The 22146-nt window shown below is 38.3% G+C and overlaps 1 protein-coding gene across 26 annotated transcripts in view; it reads left to right on the top strand.

The window, feature by feature from the left end:
• The window catches only part of TENM1 (teneurin transmembrane protein 1), a 793032-nt gene that overhangs the window by 655790 nt on the left and 115096 nt on the right, over positions 1 to 22146 (top strand). For 25 of the 26 annotated variants that reach the window (XM_085571039.1, XM_077786535.2, XM_085571036.1 and 22 more), the window contains 6 exons: positions 4776 to 4928; positions 10039 to 10238; positions 11642 to 11852; positions 15118 to 15219; positions 16241 to 16435; positions 19343 to 19543. In XM_085571039.1, coding sequence (XP_085427165.1) covers positions 4776 to 4928; positions 10039 to 10238; positions 11642 to 11852; positions 15118 to 15219; positions 16241 to 16435; positions 19343 to 19543 — 1062 coding nt within the window. The remainder of the gene's footprint in view (positions 1 to 4775; positions 4929 to 10038; positions 10239 to 11641; positions 11853 to 15117; positions 15220 to 16240; positions 16436 to 19342; positions 19544 to 22146) is intronic. The other variant, XM_077786544.2, reaches the window with a different exon arrangement.

The following is a 22146-nucleotide window of genomic DNA, read 5'->3' as shown; positions in this document are numbered from 1 at the left end:
CTGCCAAAAATGTAGCACCGGAGTTGACAAGCTGTGCTTACACAGAAGGTAGATAAGAATAAATTAAATTAGATCATTGGCTTCCTAGCAGATGGCGGGTTAATCCAGTTTACAAAGCCAGTTCTGAAAAAAATTGATTTTATCTTTGTAGATATTTACCTAAGTATGTGATAGAATTTTGGGGACTGAGGTAGTCAGTCTTGAACTTTCAGTTTGTTTTGTTTAAATGTTGGGCAAAATAAGTGATCTGATCGGTTACTTCAGAGGTAAAGACCCAAGCTTTTGTTCTGAACATGGTCCTCCTGATTTCAGTTACAGCAGTAACATAAAGCAACAGAAACCTGCCTCTGAGTAGGGAAAATCCCTTAGACAGCATAAAGTCACACTTACTTTTCATCTCTTTGCTGGAGATTCCATTAAAGAAATTTATTGAAAGGTTAGATGATGTAGGCCTTTAATATTTCTTTTTCTGCAAGAGATCTGTTTTATACCTAATATTTATTTTTTTTTTTAACCTAAGAAGCATAATAATTTAGCTAAGAAAAGCTTGGTACTATGACTAGGATCTTCTGTACTGGAGAGAGAGGGGTCATTTAAAATTACCCTGCACAGCTCCACTGTGTGGCCTGCCAGGGCAGGGTAGCTGAGGAAAAAATTTAAGTTCATCATAAACCCATGGCATCCTTCAGTCTCTTCAAATCCACTGACTACAGACTCCTCCAAATTTAGGTTTTGCCATAACATTCATAATGCATGTTAAAAAAAAAAAATCGTTTCAACTTTTGTGTTAGAATTTTATCAGAAATTTTGAATTAAAAAGGGCTATCTAATAAAATATAATGAAATGTAGGTATGGTAGTATCCATCATGTAAGCCCTATCTCCCCACATTATGTAGAGGGTCAAATTTTGCCTTCAGATTAATTTTGCCTCCAGATCACCTTGGTGAAAGCAATGTACAACTCTGGTCATGGCAACGTGCAACTCATAGATTGCACACAGCAAGTAATAATGTAATTATTTACAGGGGATTATACTGGATGTTCAAGCTAGCCAAGAAAGAATATCTTTTCAGATGAATGCAGTTCCTCCCAGCAGGGAGAGTATTGCACTCAGCTGTCAGTGGAGAGGTTTGGTTAGGCCAGCTGATGTGAGTTAGGGTCTGATGCTCATGCTGACTCATCACAGCCCCTCCTAACCGAAGTGTGAATTTTGCAATCATGCCAGCTAACAAGCTGTTTCATCTCCATTTGCCTGCTGGCCCTTGGGTATTGCCTGAAAAGGTAGCAGCTCAGCAGTGATTTTATACACCCTACTAGTACCTGAAATGTTTTAGGTGCTGCAGAATACAGGGTATGTGATTGCAGAAATTTTTTGGAATACCAGACAGGGAGAGCCAGAGTAGCTTTTGCTTCTTCTGTAATGTAAGTGTAGTCATCAGACTTCAGAGGCTGTTCTGTGTGAAGCTGAGCTGCATCATCTAATGCTTCCTTAGTCCTAATGGTGGGTTTTATGCTGTTAGTCAGCAGGCAGCCCTCAAGGGTGCTGCAGGCAAGGTCTTCAGAAGGTTGAGCTTGGAGGAAAGGACAGAGACATAGATCAGAAAGTGAATCTCCCTCCTTCTTACCCAGCCCAGTACTAAGTCAGACTGAGTTATGGTATCATCTCCTATTTGTTCTGTGGAGTAGGAGCTTACGCCTGGGCATTACACATGGGAAATACAGCTGAGAACCTTGCAAATGGATTTATGCTGGGGGAAATGACATTGTGGCCCACATTTGAAGTGCAAAGCATTTTCTGTGCCCCTTTTGTAAAAACCAGAAATCCACTAGAAAAAAATCAAAAGGCGAATAACTCAAAAGATAAGTTCTTTTGAGCTTTTTAACAAAATTCAGTACATGCCTACTTATTTCTAAAGAGATTTGAGAGATGGAGAGTTGAAAGTTTTATGTAATCTTATTTGGTGAAATAACTGTCTATTTAAAACATGCTGCATATATGTTGTAGGAAAAAAGCTCCATAGGAATTTTGTATACCCTATGTAAAAGAAAAGTATCACAGAAAATGAAGAGGTTAGAGAGGGTTCTGTGTCTGCTAAATAAATATCAGTCATTCCCTGTAGTTAACTTCTGAAAAAGTATCTCTAGGAATTAATACCTTCACTGGTGTTTGTGGTCTGTTAAGTCTCAGAGTGACACCTGGATCTGAAGGTAATTTCTTAATAGCTATAATTAATGTAACGAAAATTGGGATGATTTTAAGATTGCAAGGTGACTGGTTTTCTGCAGTGTTTGAAGTCATTCGGATCAGTTCACACAGATCTTGTTTTCACAGCCATGTGCTTTGCTGTACAACCCTCAGTTGTGCCCATTGTTTAGCACAAGTCCAGTGCCCTGTGTCACCTCCCAGGGATGAGACATCCGAGCCTGGCAGAGACCATCCTCTCTGCCACGCAGTTGGTGTTTCCAGGGAGGAAGCTGACTGTCAAATGTAGATACAGATAGTTTTGCAGCTTGCCAAGCTTTGGCACAAGCTATAAAAACAACAGCACTTCCCCAGCCTGAAGGAAGACAAAGCCAGTAAAGGGCTGGAATTGGTGCGAGTGGATGATAATGTGTGCAGAGTGTGCAATGTGACAAAGGCATGCACTGAGGAAAAGCTGCAGCACACGTTCAGCCCTGGCTTTGTGATGTCCCTCTGCAGCATGTGCAAATGCTCTCCTAGGAAATGAATGATAACAACAATGGGAATAGTGTAAGAAAGCAACTATTTTATATTCAGGATTCCATAACCATGAAAAGATTATTATTGATGTGAGCAGTTGTGTTTTGCTTCTAGTGATCTGTTTCAAGTGCTTATATAATTATTTGCATTAGTATAAATAAAATGTGCATTCATTAGCTACCAGTCTCATTAAACTATATTCCCTTTTGTTGTTAATAACTCTTTAAACAATAATAATGTCCAGAAGCTCAAGCCAGGAGCAAGAGCACTTACTCTAGAGATGTCAAGGCTGCTTTTTGTTGTACGTGACAGTGACCTGTCTCACATTAAGAATCTCAAAACTCAGACCTTAACTCTGTGTGGTCTGACTGTAAGACTTTTCAAAAAATTATCATGGTCCCTTGGTGATTTCAAGACCATAGAATATGAAGCAATCCAGGCTTGAGCTCTCATTACTGTCACCAGAAAACTTAGAAGTACACTTGTAATACATCTTCTGGGGAGTGGGTGTGTGCTGCCCAGTCTCCAGAATCCAGATCTGATGGTGTCACTGGTTTGAGATGCAGTAAATTTCTCAAAAATACTGCCACCTCCCTAATTCAGTAGTAATGCTCTCATCTGCTTGATTTGGATCATGTATCTGTAGTTGGGTGGCACTGGAGTGCACAGATCTGGAATTAATGACTAGTTTGGCAGCTTTGCATTCTTGTGGTAGTGTTCCCAAGTCCTTGACAGGAATCCATTCAAGGCTTGGGATTTTGTTGAATTTTTATCATTTAACTTTTCAGTGTACAAGGGAGACTTGTGACCAAACATATGAGAACTGGACTCCAACTTTCCTGGTTGTATTGAGATATTTTCCTTGAAGTATGTACAAGTGCAGAATAAAACTATGTATTTTTTCAATGCAAGACCTATTCTAGATCACACTTATTTCTCCTGGGAGTCTCTGAGGTTCCTACATGGTTCAGGAAGAGCAAATATATAGCCTTTTAGGCTCCCACTGTGGGCAGATCCTACTCAGTGCTAATTGCTGCATGTGGCTAAAGAGCTGCTGCTCCGGCTTTGCTCTTCATGTGACAATTTCAGCTCCTCACTGGGGGTCATCCTCAATCCATATTTTAGTGGGTCATCAGTCCTCCCTGCTGAGCTACTTCAATGCTAAGTCAACCTCTTCCTTGGGGTAATTTGCCCTTCTCACTAAGACCTAAGTAATTGTCTAGACTACCTGCAGTACTGTCATGTTATACTAAAATAAGATCCTCTGTTGCTGTCTTTCTCCAACCATCCTTCAAGGCCTCAGATCAGAAACAAAGAAGGGAAAGCAGAAAATATGAATGGCTCTGTAGAGTAGGCAAAGTAGAGTAGGCAGCCCCTGCATATGGCAATAAAGATAGTTTATAACTTTTAAAAAGGATTATTTAGTCATTTTTCCTTGTACATACATAAATAACAACTATATTTCTGTTAACTTGTGTTGTTGAATAATTGCATATATTTTAGATATAGAGCCAGCTTTTTATCTGCAGTGCAGTTCTAGAGTAAGTCTGGTTAAGTAACCAGTAAGTAAGAGTAAGATTTTGCTTATGTTTAACCTAAATTAAAGGGTTTCAGAGTGCAGTGGGCACAGTTTCACTTCAAACTGGATTGAAAAAGTGAGATGTTTTAGTTGGTGTCATTGCTTTTGTCAACAAAATCTGATATTATTAATAGTAAAAAGCTGAGGGACAACACTGATGTAGCATTAGAATCTGTCACACAATATTGAATTTATTCAACTGTTATCCTTTTAAGTGCAAGTAATTCCATTAATTGCTGCAGAAATTCATCCTGACCTGGCTGATCTCCAGAAGAAAGTGTGGAAACTAATTAAACATTGAGTTTTAAGGTAAAATGGTAAATTGCTCATTAGCCCCCTTGAAATTCTGATTTATTACTAACAGGATAAAGTAATACTTGACTTTGCAGAAACTGGGTCATAGCATTCTTTCGTAGTCTCACGGAAGGTGCTGTAGTTTAGACATCAATTAATTGGTCTTCATTTTTTTGCAGCAGTACACTTGTTTGGTTTAACCTGGCAACTGCAGCCTGTGGAAGGGCAGCTCTATGAAAATGGAGTTAGCAAAGGAAATAAAGGAACAGAATCCATGGGTACTACTTACTCACCAATTGGAGGAAAAGCTTCGGATAAAACAGAAAAAAAAGGTACGTGTAAATGAGAAGCCAGGCAGATAATGAATAGTTAAACATTGCTGCTGTACAGATCCTGTATTTTCTACATTTTGACAGTATTTTGAGTTCAGGTTCTATCTTTTTTAGTATAATTCTAAAACAGGGATGAAAAGCCCATAACCAGATATGTTCCTTTGGCAGGCTCTCTCACTGAAATTAGCAACCAGCCCATTAGAAAAGGAAGGTTCAGTGGGACAGGGAGAGAAGAGATGATAGGGCTTGACTTCTGTCTTAAGACAAGGAAGGGGAGACCATATTTGCCTCATTCCATCTTGTGCAGAGGGCTGGACACTGTGCCTGTCTTGCAGACCAGAGTCAGTCTTAGGCAAAGGGAACCTCTTTGTATTGACAGGTCAGAATGTGCACAAGAGTAGAAATCTTAATGCTTTTCAAGGCATCCACTTCTTGAAGGTGTAAGCTAAAGCTCAGCGTGCTGTCACATCCCGGCTGGCGCAGTCACAGTGAATCAGCTCCCAGGAATCTCCCACGGCTTCACAAAATGCCTGAGCCACTGTGGCAGCTCCCTGCTGCCAGGGGCACAGCCCTGCTCTGCCCTCCCACCTCCCTCTGTGTCCCTGGGCCCACTGCAGGGATTGTCTCCTGCACAACCTGGCCACGTCAGTCCTTCATGGCAGCAGGAAATGGCTTTGTTAAAGAATGCAGAACATCTTCTGCCAAGAAAGTGGCTGAACCTGACCTCATGAAGTGCCTGAGCTAGGATAGGAAAGGAGTGGGCTCTGCAGCCAGGGTGTGAAACAGAGAGAAGGATCTGTCTGAGATGTGCAATTCCTTCCTCTTAAGTCCTGTCATTTAATGTTGTTTGATCCCCTGCCCCGTGCTAGTCACCTGCTCTGGCCCATGCTTCCCATCAGCCATCGTGACAATGCTTTCTGACCATAAAAAGCAAATGGCCTTCCCATTTATTTTTATGGTACACAGAACAAGTGGATAAATCAGATCAGATCAAAGTGAATGGGACTGGAATATGAAACCTAATCTTTTCAGCTGTTAAGAGAAAAGTAAAATTGTATGGGTAGCTCTGCAGTGATAGGAGATTTCCAGAGCTTTCAAATTTTAGAGCAGAGCAGGGATCTGATTTTGTGTGTTCTGGGTAAGATCCATGGCTGAAAATAGGCAACAAAGTGGAACATTGTTGTACCAATCCCCCCAGGAGGAAGATTGCACCGCACATCAATAATCTTGCAAATCAGTGTGGCACAACTGGATAGAGATCATATTAGATAAATGAACAATAGACATACATGTAAGGAGACAGTGATGTTGTTTTCCATTATTTCATCCCTTAGAATGGATTTGTAGTGAATTGCAGAAAATGTTTTATGCATTTTTATATTTTTGTCCTGGTGCACCATGGAAAGTATTTCAAATAGTTCTTCTTAACTGCATAAAATCTTTTTGTCAATGTATTACAGATTTAATAAAAGCTTTTCCAATGCATTTGGCTTCCAAAGAAGGATGTGTAGAAAAAAACATCAAAAGCATCAAAAATCTTAGAAGTTAGATGGTTGAAAACCGAGAAAAGAATATGCAAGTCAATAAAGTGTAGTAGGTAAAAATGTAAACCACCTGCCTTACCGCTGGGAATCCCAGTTTTTAATGTAGCTACACAACTCCCCAACCACACTAAAGAACAGAGTCCTGTGATAGCAGAGTCATTTCACTGAGGGCTTATCCAGCAGTTTCAGAGATCAGTCAGGAGCAGACCTACACTGTCTTCTCACTTGTCCCCTTTCACATTTTGGGGGTAACATATAATGCAGAGTTTAAGATAGCAAAGAGTATACACTTGGGAAAACACAAGAAAAATCATGTGGAATTAGTACATGCATAGTCTGACTCTGGCTAGTCTTTGCTTATTCTCTTTGTCTCCATCACTTTTAATATATATCAGTAATTTTATTCACAATCCTCCTAACAAATTCTTCATCTAGAAGTGATGAAGGAGGACTTGGAAACAGGCAGCTCCTTTCCCTACAGAAGGATACCACAGAAGGTTAATGCTTTGCCTGTAAACTTGAAGCCTCTGATGTAATTTCACAGGAATAAATAACTGCTGTCAGATACTGGTGACATCACACTTTCCCAACTCAATGCAGCAGCACAGAATGCTTTTCCAGACTTCGAAAGCATTTATTTTTAACTAATCTTTCAATGAAAACCAAGTTTTTAAACCAGGAAGTCAGATTTCTTCAAGAAGTCACTTTATAACACATTGACCCACAGCTATGAGTTAGCATGAGTTAACATTTTAATGTGTAGTAATGTGATTAAAAAGTCAGATATCCTATTGATGCTGGTATTTATCAGGGGAGTACAAGGAAATTGATTGTTTCAGGATCAGTAATAATAAGCATATGGGTATATTCTTGTGGAGGTAATTGGCACCACACTGTTCAGAGTTTTTCTTTCTTGAAGCCAAGAGAAAGCTGTGATTAGGAATCTATCTTCTGTTTTAGACTTCTGAGGAAACTGTGCTTAGAAAGCATAGGGGAGAATTAATACCCTAGCTGGCAAGATTGGGAGCTGTACAAGGAATTGAATTTAGATAATTAAATGCTTTGTCATACAAAAAATGTTTCTACAACAAGAACAGAACTGTATTGCAGCACTGTAACTTTAAAAGCTTCTTTCAGACTTTCTCAAGAAAGAGCAAGAAAGTACACAAGGATCATCTGTGAGGAGTGTGTTTCAGGTGCCTTTTTTATACAGCCAAATATCTGCTTAGTTCAACTAAACACAGAAACAAAGCTAAATTTCTTTCCTGTAAAGAAAGCAGATTGGTTCAGTGAATATGAAAATATGCATTTCAGACATGACTCTTCCAAAGGCCTTTCCATGGTCTGTGATTGTCTGAAAAATTAGCATTTGAAAGGTAGGGATTCTGTGACTGCATCCTATCAGTAGGGGCAGATAGTATGTATATTTTCCTGTTAGCATTGTGAACAGCAGCCTGCATTTCTTTCCCAAGGGATGAGCTATATGTACATATAAGTACAGCTGGTTTTTTTAAAGCTTATATTTAATTACTACTAAAGCAAAGGTATTTTCGGCCAAATGTGGAAAAACTCCTGAGGTACATCACAACACTAATATAATATTCAGCATAATTTGATAATACCAATTAGTGAGAATTCACCCAGACTGACAACATAACACTTTTACTTTTCAACAAGGAAACAGACCTTCTCGCTCCAAAATACCAGAAGTAGTTACTGTATGTTAAAGACCTTGATCACTGACCATTAATGCCTTTAACTTCAAAAATTATACTGTATCCTGGCTTTTACTTAGTGCTCTACTGTCTGGTAATTGAAACATATTAATTACCATGTGTCAATATCATCAAAAAGTACCATCGTGTTTTACTTAACCTAGGGTAATTGCTTGCAAAGAATCATTAAGATTTGATATCTCTAGAGTACTGGAAATAAGGGAGAAAGTTTTTAAATTTACATGAGCCAAGTAGGATCTTTTATGGGTTGGGGTGGAAAAGAAATCAATTTCATTGTACAGTAGAGAAAATTTAATTCTCTTCTCAAAACTCAACATTTAAAATTGTTATCCGTGAAGCAAGTTGGGCAGAAGTAGTCTCACCTTGAACATTGTTCAAGTAGCAATTTAGAAATATTTTAACTCAGAAACTAAGCTATGTACTTTTAGAGTACTAAATTACAAGTTTCTACTCTAAAAATAGATGTATTTACATGGTGAGGTGTTGTAAGTTAGTCTCTCATTCTTGCTGTGGGTTTGATGACACAAAGCAGCTGTAAAGCTGGAAGATCTGGTGCCCTGAGAATTGCTCCTGCCTTGTAAATTAAATCTCTATTCATTAAGAATGTTAAGTGCTTCCTACGCTAGTTAAAGCCTATGTAAGGTCCCACAGAGGGTCTTTGTTATTAACACACTCAGGCAAAAGCTGGCCCTAGCTTTGCTACTGCTGTTTTCATTTCCAGGGGTGATGTATAAAATTTCACGTACATTATGTTGGATTAGATATTTATATGCATATATTGTAAAAGATGAGGCTCCAGTCACTTTGCTCCTGGTTGTTTTTCATTGTGATTCTGGAATGAAATTAAACATAGATGGGTATGGCAGCTGAATTCAGTCTTCTTTTGACTTGTCCTCTAATGCCACACACTATCCTGCTTTTATTTTAATTCAAAGTATGGAAATGTCAAGAGAGTTTTGCAAACCTTTCAATGGAATTAGCTCAAATGTTAGCAGGATTGAGTCTGTGATTTGCAGCATGTCACAATGCTGGTCACAGACAGGCAGTAAAAAAACATTAAGATGGTGATATAAGCCAACAAAGCAAGCCATCTTCCATTTAGTTTGGTGAAGTCTTCCTTATGGATTCCATTTCCCTTTGTGTTTCAGCACTCTTGCACCCATGTGTGAAGGTACACATTGTAGATGTCTGCAAGTTTATTGTTCAGCATTATGAAATTATGCCAGTTTCATCTTAAGAGTGCCTTTCCCTCTCCTCATGCCCCTATTATGCTTTCAAGAAGACCAAGCCAGAACAGATGTTCTTTACTTCTTCAGGTACCATAATAAAACCATTAGGAATGGTGATTAATAGAAATCCAGACTTTGGACGGGCTCTGAACTAGCAGGTTTGATGGATTTTCTGTCCTCACTGGGGACCATTTGTGTAGCTTCTGCAATGCCCTGTCAGCAGTAGTCTGAAATCTGTGCTAGAGGAAGAATTTCCCACTGTCTTTGCTCTATGCATTCACAGTTGAATGTGTTTTTGGTTGCATAGTTGATGGGCAAAGACCATGGTCTACACAGCAGCAGTTCCACCTTTTCATTATCAATAAAGTGTTACAAGATTTACAGCAAAAATCATTACAAAAATGACCCCATGACACCTGTTGTTGGAAATATGTTCACATTTGTTTATGTTTTCCAACTTGTTGAAAAAAAATGCAGTTGCCAGTGTTAGAAGTTGATTTTTGTATATTCCAATATCTAAGGCACGTTTATATCTTGTAACCTTCTCTCTTCACCCACTGTAAATATTCAACTGACTGTTTGTTTGTTTCTGGAAAATCAGTGTTTCAGAAGGGCCGGGCCATAGACACGGGAGAAGTAGAGATTGGAGCACAAGTTATGCAGACCATCCCACCTGGCTTATTCTGGCGCTTCCAAATTACCATACATCACCCCATGTACCTGAAATTTAACATTTCACTGGCAAAGGATTCTCTGCTGGGAATTTATGGCAGAAGAAACATCCCACCTACTCATACGCAGGTAATTGGAAATGATCCTGATTCTATCACACTTATATTTTCAGTCAGGAGTGGATGGGAGTGTTCACAGCACGCTTTCGAAGCAGAGAGGGAGGAAAGGACTGGCTGTAACCAGTCTGGTTATCTTTTCTTTTTCTGAGCTCTAGCAGTAGCTCAAACTGTGCTCTCTCAGGGCAGTGTCATAGCAGACAGGTCAGCAGCTGTGACCTCAGGGATGTGACTGTCTGGGAGGCTGAACAGGTACACACTGTCCTGCTGCATAGATCCAATGTCTTCCATGCAAGGGATGAAAATTCAGTTCACTTGAAAATGCTTTAATTTTTTTATGGTTCCCTTAAAACAAACAGATTGTACAATCAATGTAAAGAGTTAATAGAAAAGAAAAAAGCTGTCTCTAGTTTCTAAGATCAAAATTATTTTTGAGTGCTTACTCCTGGGGATTTTGCAAGAGAAAACCTAGCTAAGCAGTTACATTCAACACATTCAGTATTGCTGGTCACATTCAACATTTTTTTTAGGCTTAATGTATTTGGCATATGAAGCTGTCATTTCTATGGATAATAAATTTTTCATCTTTCTTTGTAACAGGATCACACTCCACAGAGTGTGACAAACATACATGGAATCATGGAAAGATTTTTTATAATGGACACTGGAGATCATCTACTCTCACCTCAAAAATTTTTTACTAGATTTTTGATGTTAGAAATAAGCACTTTCAGCTGTCACTGACTTTAATTGAAGTTGGTTCTTCAGTTGAGCTGACAATGAACTTTATTGAAAATCAGAATGTCTAAAAAAAACTAGAAAATATATATATTTCTTGAACAGGGATTCATAGAAATCTCTGGTGCTTTGAGGATAATAGGCATTGAAGCTGACAGAATCCACTTGGTTAGGTATTAAGAAATTTCCTGTAAAAAATAATTATTTATTTTCATTACTAAAATTAATGTATATTTAAGTTTTGTTATTTGATAGTGATATTAGGGGGCAAGGATTTAAAAATCTGGTCTAGAACAACATGTTTTTAATCTGCTCTTGGCATTTGAGATGAATAGCTGCATAGCACAGGCAATACACCTTGGGAATTTAGGAATTATTCCCATTGAAGAGATGTCATTTTTGGACTAAATCTGCTGTATCTAGTGCAGCAAGTCTGATTTTACCCTGCCATAGCAAACAGCTGTGCCAGTTTTGATGCCACATTTCTGACCTACAATAATGTTTTTATATGTAAACTTAAGCCAAATTGACTAGGTTGTGCAATTGCTGGCCTCATTGGTGAATACTTAGCCAATTCCTCTTAAGATTTCAACTGTTTATTCATGTTTGAAGGAGACATGCAGAGTAGATTAATGAATATTTGCTTAGGTGGTTAATTTTTGCTCATTATTATTTCAGTTTGATTTTGTAAAACTGATGGATGGGAAACAGTTAATTAAACAGGAACCAAAAAACTCAGAGGAACCTCAGCAAGCTCCCAGGAACCTGATCTTGACTTCCCTGCAAGAGACAGGTTTCATCGAGTACATGGATCAAGGAGCTTGGCATATGGCATTCTACAATGATGGAAAGAAAGTAGAGCAAGTGTTTGTACTAACTACAGCTATTGGTAAGAGAACTCACAATATAATTATTATTCTGATTATTACATTGCAAAGATCTATTTGATGTATTCCAGCTCCTCTTAACTATTCTCTTAAATATGTTTTATTTCAGCTTAGTTTAATTAACCTCCAGGGAGCAACATCGTGTTAAGCCAATGTTAGACAAATAGCAATATTTGTATATTAAAGATGGATGTTACCAAATTAAGTGTGAAGTTTTCATGTGTTAAGATTTTTATATGGTAGTTTAAATGCTTGAATGATTTCTGGTGTTATCTTTTTCCAAGTAAAAGAGATTATGTCTGCCCTCTCTACTTATGTGGGCCATAAATCCTACAAAAATTATCCAGGCTTTAAGTCCTTATTTCCAGTATTGTAGTCAGTTGTAATTTAGAAAAGCTTTTGTGGATTTGTTTGTGATGGATGGATGCTAGTTTTTTTTGCAGTTACTCAAATGCACCATTTTGTTTGGAATACAAAGGACGAACACAGGAGGCAGTGTCCTGGTTGCATATGAGATTCCTCCTGCCTTTTTAACACGTATAGGTGGGCAAATGTTTGCAGATGTAGGTGTTGTGAGTGAGCAGTCCTCACACATAGGGCTTTTTTGGAATTTAAATTTAGGCGAAGTGTTGTATTTATGATAGTCTCAGTTTGCTGCAAGACTTTAACCACTATACCCTTTAGTTAACCTGTTCTACCATATGTTGAGCAAGATGTCTTTACTAGTAATGGACATGCCATCTGCTCTTCAGAGCAAGTGGATACTATTTTTACTTTGTGGTAAACACCTTGCAGAGCAGGACAGTATGAGTCAAATATCCAGATTCTGAAGGACTTGCATAGAAGAAAAAAATTAGAAATTGAGATAGAGTTGTAATGACTGATTCTGGTGTAAAATCTCATATTTTCTCTGTTCAAAAAAGTTGAACTTCTGCAAGAAAATGTGCCATTATTCTATTCCATCTGAGAAAATACCATTCAAGAAATTTATGAAGCATCTTTGCAGATGCTCTACAAAGACCATAAAACTTGTCCAAACTCCAGCCCAGCATCCAAATTCCTGATCCTGTGTTTATTTTTATTGTAAGACAACAGGGTTTATACAAGAGTGTTTAAGTAATGTTTCATTTAGTAGCATAACTTCCACTCCTCCCCTTCCCTCACACCCCTCACCCTCACCCCAAAAATGAAATTAATTGCCAGATTTTAATTCATGTTGCATGTGGTAAAAAAGTTCTCCCATCCCTTCTGTGGCCAATAAGCAGAAGAGATTATGAAAATGGGAAGCTTGTGAGCCACAGTGCAGGCAAGAATCCTTGTACTTCATCTTCAGAATGCTTGCAAGAAGATATTTTTGGGAAAAAGTCAGTTCATACTCCTGCAAGAATCTACTGCTTGTGCATTTGAACATACTGCCAGCTATTGTGTTTTCATAACCAGTGTATCTTCTTCTCCCAGTTTTCTGTGCATCATAACTTGATAGCTTCTTTTCCACAAAAAAAAAAAAAAAAAAAAAAAAAAAAAAAAAAAAAGCCCAAACAAAAACTATATCCTTGAGGCATTCTTCTTATTTTTATCCAGACTGGTCTAGAGTCATATTTGACAGGAATTAGCCAGGACCAGAAACCCTGAGAACAAGAGCAAGCACTTGGATGCAGCTCTGCCAACTGCTCCTGAGAAGCAGCCATGCCCCTCATCAGCATCTGTCAGATTGTATTTCAAGATGTTCCATGTTAGTTATGTATAAAATTGATTTTCACTGAAATTCTGCTCAGACTTTCCCAAGGAGGGTAAATTGCATGCAAAACATGGCATGCTTCAGGTAATTCTGTTAGCTGAATAAAGGGCAGCCCAAACTGGACATTGCACAGAAGGGAAGCAACTTCTCAAACCATTCATTCTTCACTTCAGGTCAACGTAGGGATCATTTGCCATGTGATTCTAGGAAAAATGGGAGAAGACAGGCAAGTGCACACATAGAGCAATAGAAGAGTTGATAATGAACAATAATATAACAAATTAGTAACAAGAAACACTTCTGTGAAAAAAATCTTCCTCCGAAAAATGAGCTGGTTTTTTAAATTCAAAACAGACATCTGTGTACAGGTTGTGGATATCTGGTGAACAGATGCATATCAAATGTCTGTTCTTTAGTATAAACTGATAGCCTGAAAAGAATGAATTCATATAACCATAGGAGTTTTCAAGAAGAGCTAATCCTTATCTAAGTGCTCATAATTATGATCAAAATACACTTACATCAGTTATTTTTATTAATTGTAGCATCTGAGTATTTTCTTCTTTTTCCTCAATTAGTTCGTGGCAAAGGCATCACTTCCCATTTTCCTATAGCCAGAGGTACTGCACCACATCTCTTAGTGGATGTGGCCACTGGACAGTCCCAGCTCCCCTGGCTCCAGAGCCTCTCTCCCATCCAGCACCTGCATGGGCTGCAGAGCTCCTCAGTCCTGGAGCTGGTCTGACAGTGACCTACTCCACACAGGATCATCTTAGCTTGAATTTATTTCATATTCTTTATGGAAAATCCATGTAAATCAGTGAATCCACTGCATTCCTGTAGGAAATATATGTGTAAATTGGAACCAGCTAATCCATGTACAGGTAGTAGCCTGTCCTCAGATGTGTGAGGTTAAGTGGCTTGATATCCAAAGCTGTGTGGTAAAACATGGGCAAGTTTAAGATTAGAACTGAAGGTGGGGTATTTTCCCTTCAAATCTAGCTCTTAGTTCTTTATCACATTGAATTCCATCACTGTACAAAAGATTATTTTTTTGTTTATCTGATTGTATAGAAGTGGAAATCCTGCCCTGCTCCAAGGGATTCAATTCATATGGTTCAAATGAACAAAATAGAAGGCAATTTACTCTATAAACAGGTTTCAAACAAATTACTTGAGCAAGAAGAGAAAGTGTTTAATGTGGACTTTTTTCAGCAAATACTCAGGTTCCTGCAGTGCTTTTAATGGTGGTAAATTTTACATGAACACTTACTTTAAAAGCTTTTTGTTGTAATATAAATGATGCACCTGTTATCTCAAAGCTGTCAAGAAAAAAATCTAATAAATATTTGTAAGCTGCTTGAACAGGAATTTTGTTTTATGCTCCCTATGAATGAAAATGGGCTTTTTACTGCTTCTGCACCTATTTGTATGTTGAGATGTGTCCTGCAGAGTGAGGTGAAGATGCCATTCATTTCAAATTCAACTGATTTATGTTTTTCTTTGTGCAAAATTGCCTGAATAAACAGAAATCCTGGATGACTGCTCTACTAATTGCAATGGGAATGGAGAATGTATCTCAGGCCACTGCCACTGCTTCCCAGGATTCCTTGGTCCTGATTGTGCAAAAGGTAATCTCATATTAACTGACCCATGGTGCATGACAGGGATCATGATTATGGTGTGTGACTGCTGGGCTTGCAAAGATTCAAAGTGATTAAAGGAGATTAAATTCCTTTTTCCAGCCAGATGGCAGATACAGTACAAGCACACATGTGGAAAGTTTCTTTATGTTGTACTTGAGTTAACACAGATCAACCACTTCTCCCTCCCTGACTTTCAAATTTAATAGGTTCCTCCATCCACCTCGGTAATTGTAAAATACATTTTTAATAGGTACATTAGCATAGCATAATGTTTTCTCTTATTTAAAGGTGACAAACAATTCCACTTTGGAGAAAACAAGTAAATCAAATGCTTCTGTGGTCTTAACTTGAATAGGGTGCAGATAAAAAACCTAAAGCAGCTTAGAGACAGTTTTCCAGCATTAAGGCAAAAAAAAACATGTTAAGTGAGCTTACTTCTGTTTCAGATATTTCTGTCAGTATTATCCATTATCTGCTGCATGTGATGTCCAGAAGTTCTCATGATTTCCCAATGTCTCCTCAAATGTAGGGTTTATTTTGTTAAGACTTAGTTGGCTCAGAAATTGATACTGGATTGTAAAAGTAAGCTTCCACACTGCTGGTTTACATACAGATCATTAATGGCTACAATTTCAATGATATTAAGGCTTCTTAGAAGAAAAAAGGAAGGCTCTTTCTTCACTTCACAGGAAATAAATATTAATCTTACTAAAACTCAGGCAAATTTTCTGCAGAGGCCAATCAAGGGGAGAGTTGTTTTTATCTTCTAAGATATCCCATTTCTGGTCAAAATTAAGGTGTAGGAAAGAGGCAGACTGAAGAGACAAAGACATTGTACTACTGTTGCACTACCTAGTTCAAAGATTTCAGTCTGTTACAGCCCTTGAACCAAACAAAGAATTAAGGAGCTGAAGTGGAAAAGCAATTTTATAGAACTATAAATGCAATAAATATTAATCTATGTAAGTATGTAAATACATTTAAAAGGTCAATCTGCCTTCTTCAGATTCCTGTCCAGTGCTGTGCAGTGGAAATGGAGAATATGAGAAAGGTCACTGTGTGTGTCGAAATGGCTGGAAAGGTCCGGAGTGTGATGTTCCAGAAGAGCAGTGTATTGATCCAACCTGCTTTGGCCATGGCACCTGTATCATGGGAGTCTGCATCTGTGTCCCTGGCTACAAAGGAGAGATTTGTGAGGAAGGTTTGTGAAATTTCCTTCTCTATAGTCAGGGGGGTTCATTTTTGTCTTTAATTTCCACCTGGTTTAAGGTAGTTAAAAATTCACAAGGATGTGATCAGCTTTCTGTAAAGCAGAACTATTTTGCTCAAAACTGCCTTTACTGTCTCACAGAAAGTAATGTTCAGATAGAAGTTCCTCAAAAGTAAAAGTATTCAGGTCTTGGTAACAGTCCAGTGGACTGATCACATAAAGTTCACATTTTTATTTGAAAAGTAAAAATTATTTGTTTTTATATGGCCAAAAGCTCAGGGTAAGGCAGTCAGAAGATCATTTAAACAAAACATAATGTTGTAGTTCTCCAAGGCAATCAGGCAATTGAAATAAATTTTTCCCTTTTTCATTCTGTTACATCTTAGATTTTTCTGACAATATAAAGCTCAAAGAGTAAGAAACAGGTTAGTTTACCAGAACATACTGTGTAATTCTGTTGTCATATGTCATTTTTACTGGGAGCCTTTGCTTATGGCATTAAACTGGCATCCTTTAAGGGTTGACTAACAAAAAGTGGGAAATTCTGTGAGAAGAAGGTATTGTATTTTTGCTGGTTATGGTCCTGATGTGTTTATGCCCTCCTCTATAAACAGAAGCAGTTGTTGTTTCCCTCAGTATGTCTGAGATTGCTCATCAGCTTTGATTTTCTTCCCTGGTGCATAGCCTCAGAAAGCAGAACTCTTCCTCGTGCTTTCCCTGATTTGATGATTTTTCACTAGTCCCCTTAGCCTGGAGTTCCTGACAGCATGCTTTGTGTGTCCTGCTGTAGAGATTTTCAGTAATTCTTTTGAGTAGCACACACAGGAGGCTTTTTATGTTGCTTGAATTCTCTAGTCAGAAAAATGTCCAGGATGAGTTTGATAGATTTGACATACCTGGAATGGTTTTTTAAGGGAGGATCAAGAGAATGCTTCTGACATAGTCAATTGTTGGTAGTTTCAGAAACCAAGAAAACCCAAATGGGAAAAAGCAAGTAGTACACAGATTTCCTCAGTGAGGCCATGATGCTGAACAAGCCTGTGGCTGGTGAGAGGCTGACTGCTGTTTTTAGTTGCTTTGTTTCTTGCCATAATGAGATCCTGCAAAATGGTTAGGGAAAAAAAAATGACATAAATGTACTCTGACAGCTATTGAAACTGAAACTGGGAAAACATTAGATATTTACAATAAGAAACTTATTTAAATTACTAAATAAGGTGTGATTATGTAGAAATACTGAAATATGGTGGATGAAACAAATCTGTGTGACCAAATATGGTGGGTTTTTATTGTAACGGTGTGTCCTTGATATGACTGTTCCGTTTGTGTTGTAAAACAAAACTTGTGCAATAGTTAGGGAATTCTGTAAGGAATTAAGATCATTTTATTGTATGTAAACAAGATTTAGTTTTATAGCTGTGCTGTTAACAGACATAGCAACAGATGTACTATCCAGGGAGCACCAGTAACTGCATGTATTCATTGTCCTGCCAGGTTATCATTCGTAAAATGAAGTCACTCTATTAATTTTAAAATATCAGCAAAATAAAGAACTGTCTGAGGATGAGGGAAAATTGCTGTGTATTTTTGTCCTATGTTTAGCAAGATGTGCATTGTCCAGAAACACTGATTCCCTCTCAGAGTTACACTGTGCATAAGCCTGGAAGGCTAAAAAGGTACAAAATAAATCCTGAAATAAAATGTTGAATTGGTGGCAAAGCAGTTCAAAAGATAAAGCTTTAACTTCTTTATTTTTAGATTGTTGAAAGGTCCTATAAGCTGGAGGCCATTAATTTCTATGTCTGAAGTATTTTGCCTTCCCTTCCTGAAGCAGAAAACATCTCTTCATTCCTGTAGCACAGGATACTGTTTATTAGTTTACAGTTTCATTATTAAAACAGTACTTGTACTGATACTTGAGAAATACATAGCAGAACTTTCACAGTGTCTCTTTAGCATCAGTCTGAAGCATGATATAACACCAACAGGCTTCTGGCTAATTGTTTCCCCTGCTCAGACCCCACAGGTCCTTCAGTGCAGTCTTCCTGCAGCCTCCAGGGAAGGCTGGCTGCTTCCTGCTTAAAACCTGCCTTGTTAAAGCAGTGCTGGGGCTTTGTAAAAGAATATGCTGCTCATACAGCACTAACCAGCTGATTTAAATTCCTCTACAGAGCTCCTGAATTTTTCACTAGGAACAGTTTAATCCAAATTGAGAACAAATTTAGTTCTTTGTTTGCAAATTGTTCATCAGTACATTATGACTTTTATGAAGCTGTTCATTACCTGCAATTGCCCAGAACATATTTTTTTATGTGTATGGGAATTTTTTTTTTTTACAACAAGCATTGAGTCAGAGATTCACTACTCAATCTTAGCAAGTTACCTTACCTTACCTTTCTTTTGTAGCAAATTTTCAGCTATAGAGATAGCTTTTCACAGGAAAGTGAAATAATAAATCTTTTTTTTCTTTTTTTTTTAAGATGTAAATAAAACACAGTGCACTAATACCCAAATGGAAATACAAAGCACAATTACAGAATTAGCTATTAATTGCTCCAGCTGTTTCTCAGCCCTACTACTGAAGCACAGATGTCACCAACTTAGACCAATAGATCTGCCCTGGGAATCTGTGTTCTAAAAATGAGACAAAATTCATGGCAAGAGATTCATATGGCCTCTAACAATCTATATGCTTGCTTTTTTCCTTGTTCTCAACTTACCCTTTTGCACAGATGTTTACTGACTCTTTTTCCTTTACATTTGTTATTAACATTGTTTCCGTTGGGTATTTGCACCAAAAAATCATCAAGTTAATCCTAATCCCCGATGTATGTCACTAGTAAATAACTGTAAAGGTGTGAGTCTTGTGCTCTGAGTTGTATATTCCCTGCTTTGCAGAGGACTGCCTGGATCCCATGTGCTCTGGCCACGGCGTGTGCGTGCAGGGGGAATGTCACTGCTCCACGGGCTGGGGCGGGGTGAACTGCGAGACGGCGCTGCCCGTGTGCCAGGAGCAGTGCTCGGGCCACGGCACCTTCCTGCTGGACACGGGACTCTGCAGCTGTGAGCCACAGTGGACAGGGCCAGACTGCGCCACAGGTATGATGGACGCTTGACTTATTCAGTACTGCCTGTGCTTTCTGCCGGAGGCGTGAACAAAAGTAGCTGCTGTTGCTGTGCTAAAAGGAATTTAAAAAACAAGATAGGGATGAACCATGAGTACTGTGGCATGGCACTTCATGGGCTTGTCAGTGAGTGGCTTTCAGTTGCCAAGGATAAGAAATGTGTTTTCTCTGTGACAAGAATGTTTCTGTCTGGTGGCGTGACATTGAGAGCAGTAGTCCTGCAAGAGGGCAGATGCCTCCTGGCATGCACTGGGGGCAAATGTGACTCTCACCTGAGCTGCTGAGCACCTGTCAGGCTCATGCAATCAGGGAATCCACAGTTCCGAGAGAGACTGGGAAGATGTTTAAAAAAAAATAAATCCAAATACAATGACTGATGAGTGAGAGAGCTCTGTCAAGAAAAAACTTTTACACAAAAAAGACCATAATTCTCTCATGCTGGGATAAAAACTCTCTTCCTCCTTAGAGGACCATCAAGATTTGATCCCCCTAAACTGGGTTAAGAGTTGAAATGGATTTCCTACGTGCTTTATACATTTACATTTCGTTTTCTTGAAATAAGTGCACTGCACATTTTACTCTGTAGTGGAGCACGTCATTACCAATGTATGTACTATTTTTTCCCTATAAAGCCCACAGAGCCAGAATCTCAGATGATAAGTAGCACGTCCCAGTAGAGAATAGATGCAAGTGACAGATCTGCTGAATACTGTGGAATACAGCCAGTGGGACAAGTCACCAATTTTTCTTAGAAATCATCATTCAGAAGAGCACTTGGAACAGTATAAATTTTTGCACAGACCTTCAAAGTGTGTGATTATGGTCTTAAAGTAGGGACTTATAAAATGCTTCTCTACATGATGAATTTTTAAGCAACAAAATATTGACCGGCTAATAATTTGCAGTGTTTGTTACAAGGATTTTGCATTCATTCTATACTCTAAAATTAATGCATGCAATTCTAGTCAGACACTGTCAGATATGGCACCTGCTTTGATAAGAATTGACTTTTTATTGGTTTTCAGCATAAGCCTAATAGTTTGCATTTTATTCTGTATTTTATTATATATTAAAAATACTCTCTGAAGCTTAGTATTACTGTATTTCCATTAATGAAGCAAATAATTAAGAGAGGTGTTACCTATGTACTAATTTTTTACTCAAAAATATTGCAAACTAATTCTGTTTTAATACAATCTTATTGTAGCTCAAAAAGCAATGTTAGTCTCAGATGGGTCTGTTGTGGCAGTTGCATGGGGCAGTTAGATATTAAGTCAGGAATCAAAAGGCTAATAAATAACCTCCAAAGCTGTTTTGAACATTTTTTTGAAGGGAACCTCTTTGCCTCCATCAGTAGGGAAAATACCTCTCTTCATCTCTAGTGTATTCTGAGTTATCAAAGGATGCTTTTACAACTACCAACAGGCAGCATAGCCAGATGCTTCAGACTTCTCCTTTCAAATATATGCTTCTTCTTAGGTGTTAGACTAGTTTCAGGATGCTCTTGGCAATACACTGAGTGTTAGACTGAAGTATAAATGTTCATTTGTGCCTGAGACATTCTTCCTAGGATCAGTGGTTGCTGTGCATGTTGAAAATAAAGCTTGATTTTAGTGAGTAAAGAAAACATCAAATTAATTAAGTAAGGAAATTCAAGAGGAGTAACGAGGTCACAATAAAGGAGTTGTCACATGTGAATGGAGAAAGTTATGAGGGTCTGTACAATGCAGAGGATGAAATGGGTAAAGCACAGACTGCTTGTCTGGAGTCAGACAACACCAGAGCTTTGCAGCTGAGAAACCAGCAGTCTCTCAGCCTGCCTCAAACCCCTGCACTTTGCCATCTCTATACCACCTCATTCTCAGTGCTGTAAAAATTTGCCTTTCTGTAGCACCTTGAAGAATATAGACTCTTGCCTTGAGGATTTCTGTGTTCCCCAACAAATTCCAAATACTTTCAAAACACAAGGATACATTATATTTAGTTTTATGGGATTTTTAAAATAGAAGTTAGTATATCTTGGCAGACTTAAAAAGGGAGAAATAGCAAAGGTTCTAGAATGTTTTGAATATATTGTTCCAGATACAGTGTGGCCCAACCTGAAGAGGGATGAGCCACATCTATGATACTGTCCCCTACCTGCCCATCTCTAGCTCTTCAAACAATATAAACTTCAATTTTAGAAGTTGCAGACTTGGGAAAGATAAGAATCAGTATGGGTAGAAAAAGAGAGATGAAGGGTAACCATGACCCATGCATATCCTTAAGAATTGCCAATGTTTGGAGGCCCAGCCTGAGCTCTGGAATCATTCATGGAGTTTTTGAGGCTGGAAAAGACGATGTTCAAGTTGTTCAATTTTCTGTAGAACATTGCCAAAAAATAACAATCATCCTTCAGTTTTTCCTTGACACTCGTAGTTTCTGTTTAGTTTTTTGAAAGTTAAGCTTCACATAGAGACTGAATATTAAGGGTAGTCTACCATTTCCTAGATAAATTGTGTCAATTGTCTGGCCCTCTCTGCTAAGAAATGAACCTTCCACTCCTAGTTCGAATAGGTGCAAAGTCTTGAAATCATG

This window comes from Lonchura striata, chromosome 4A, assembly GCF_050655825.1.
Source record: "Lonchura striata isolate lonStrDom1 chromosome 4A, ASM5065582v1, whole genome shotgun sequence".
Lineage (NCBI taxonomy): Eukaryota > Metazoa > Chordata > Aves > Passeriformes > Estrildidae > Lonchura > Lonchura striata.
Note: the sequence above shows the minus strand (reverse complement) of the source record. Positions and strands in the feature narration are given on the sequence as shown.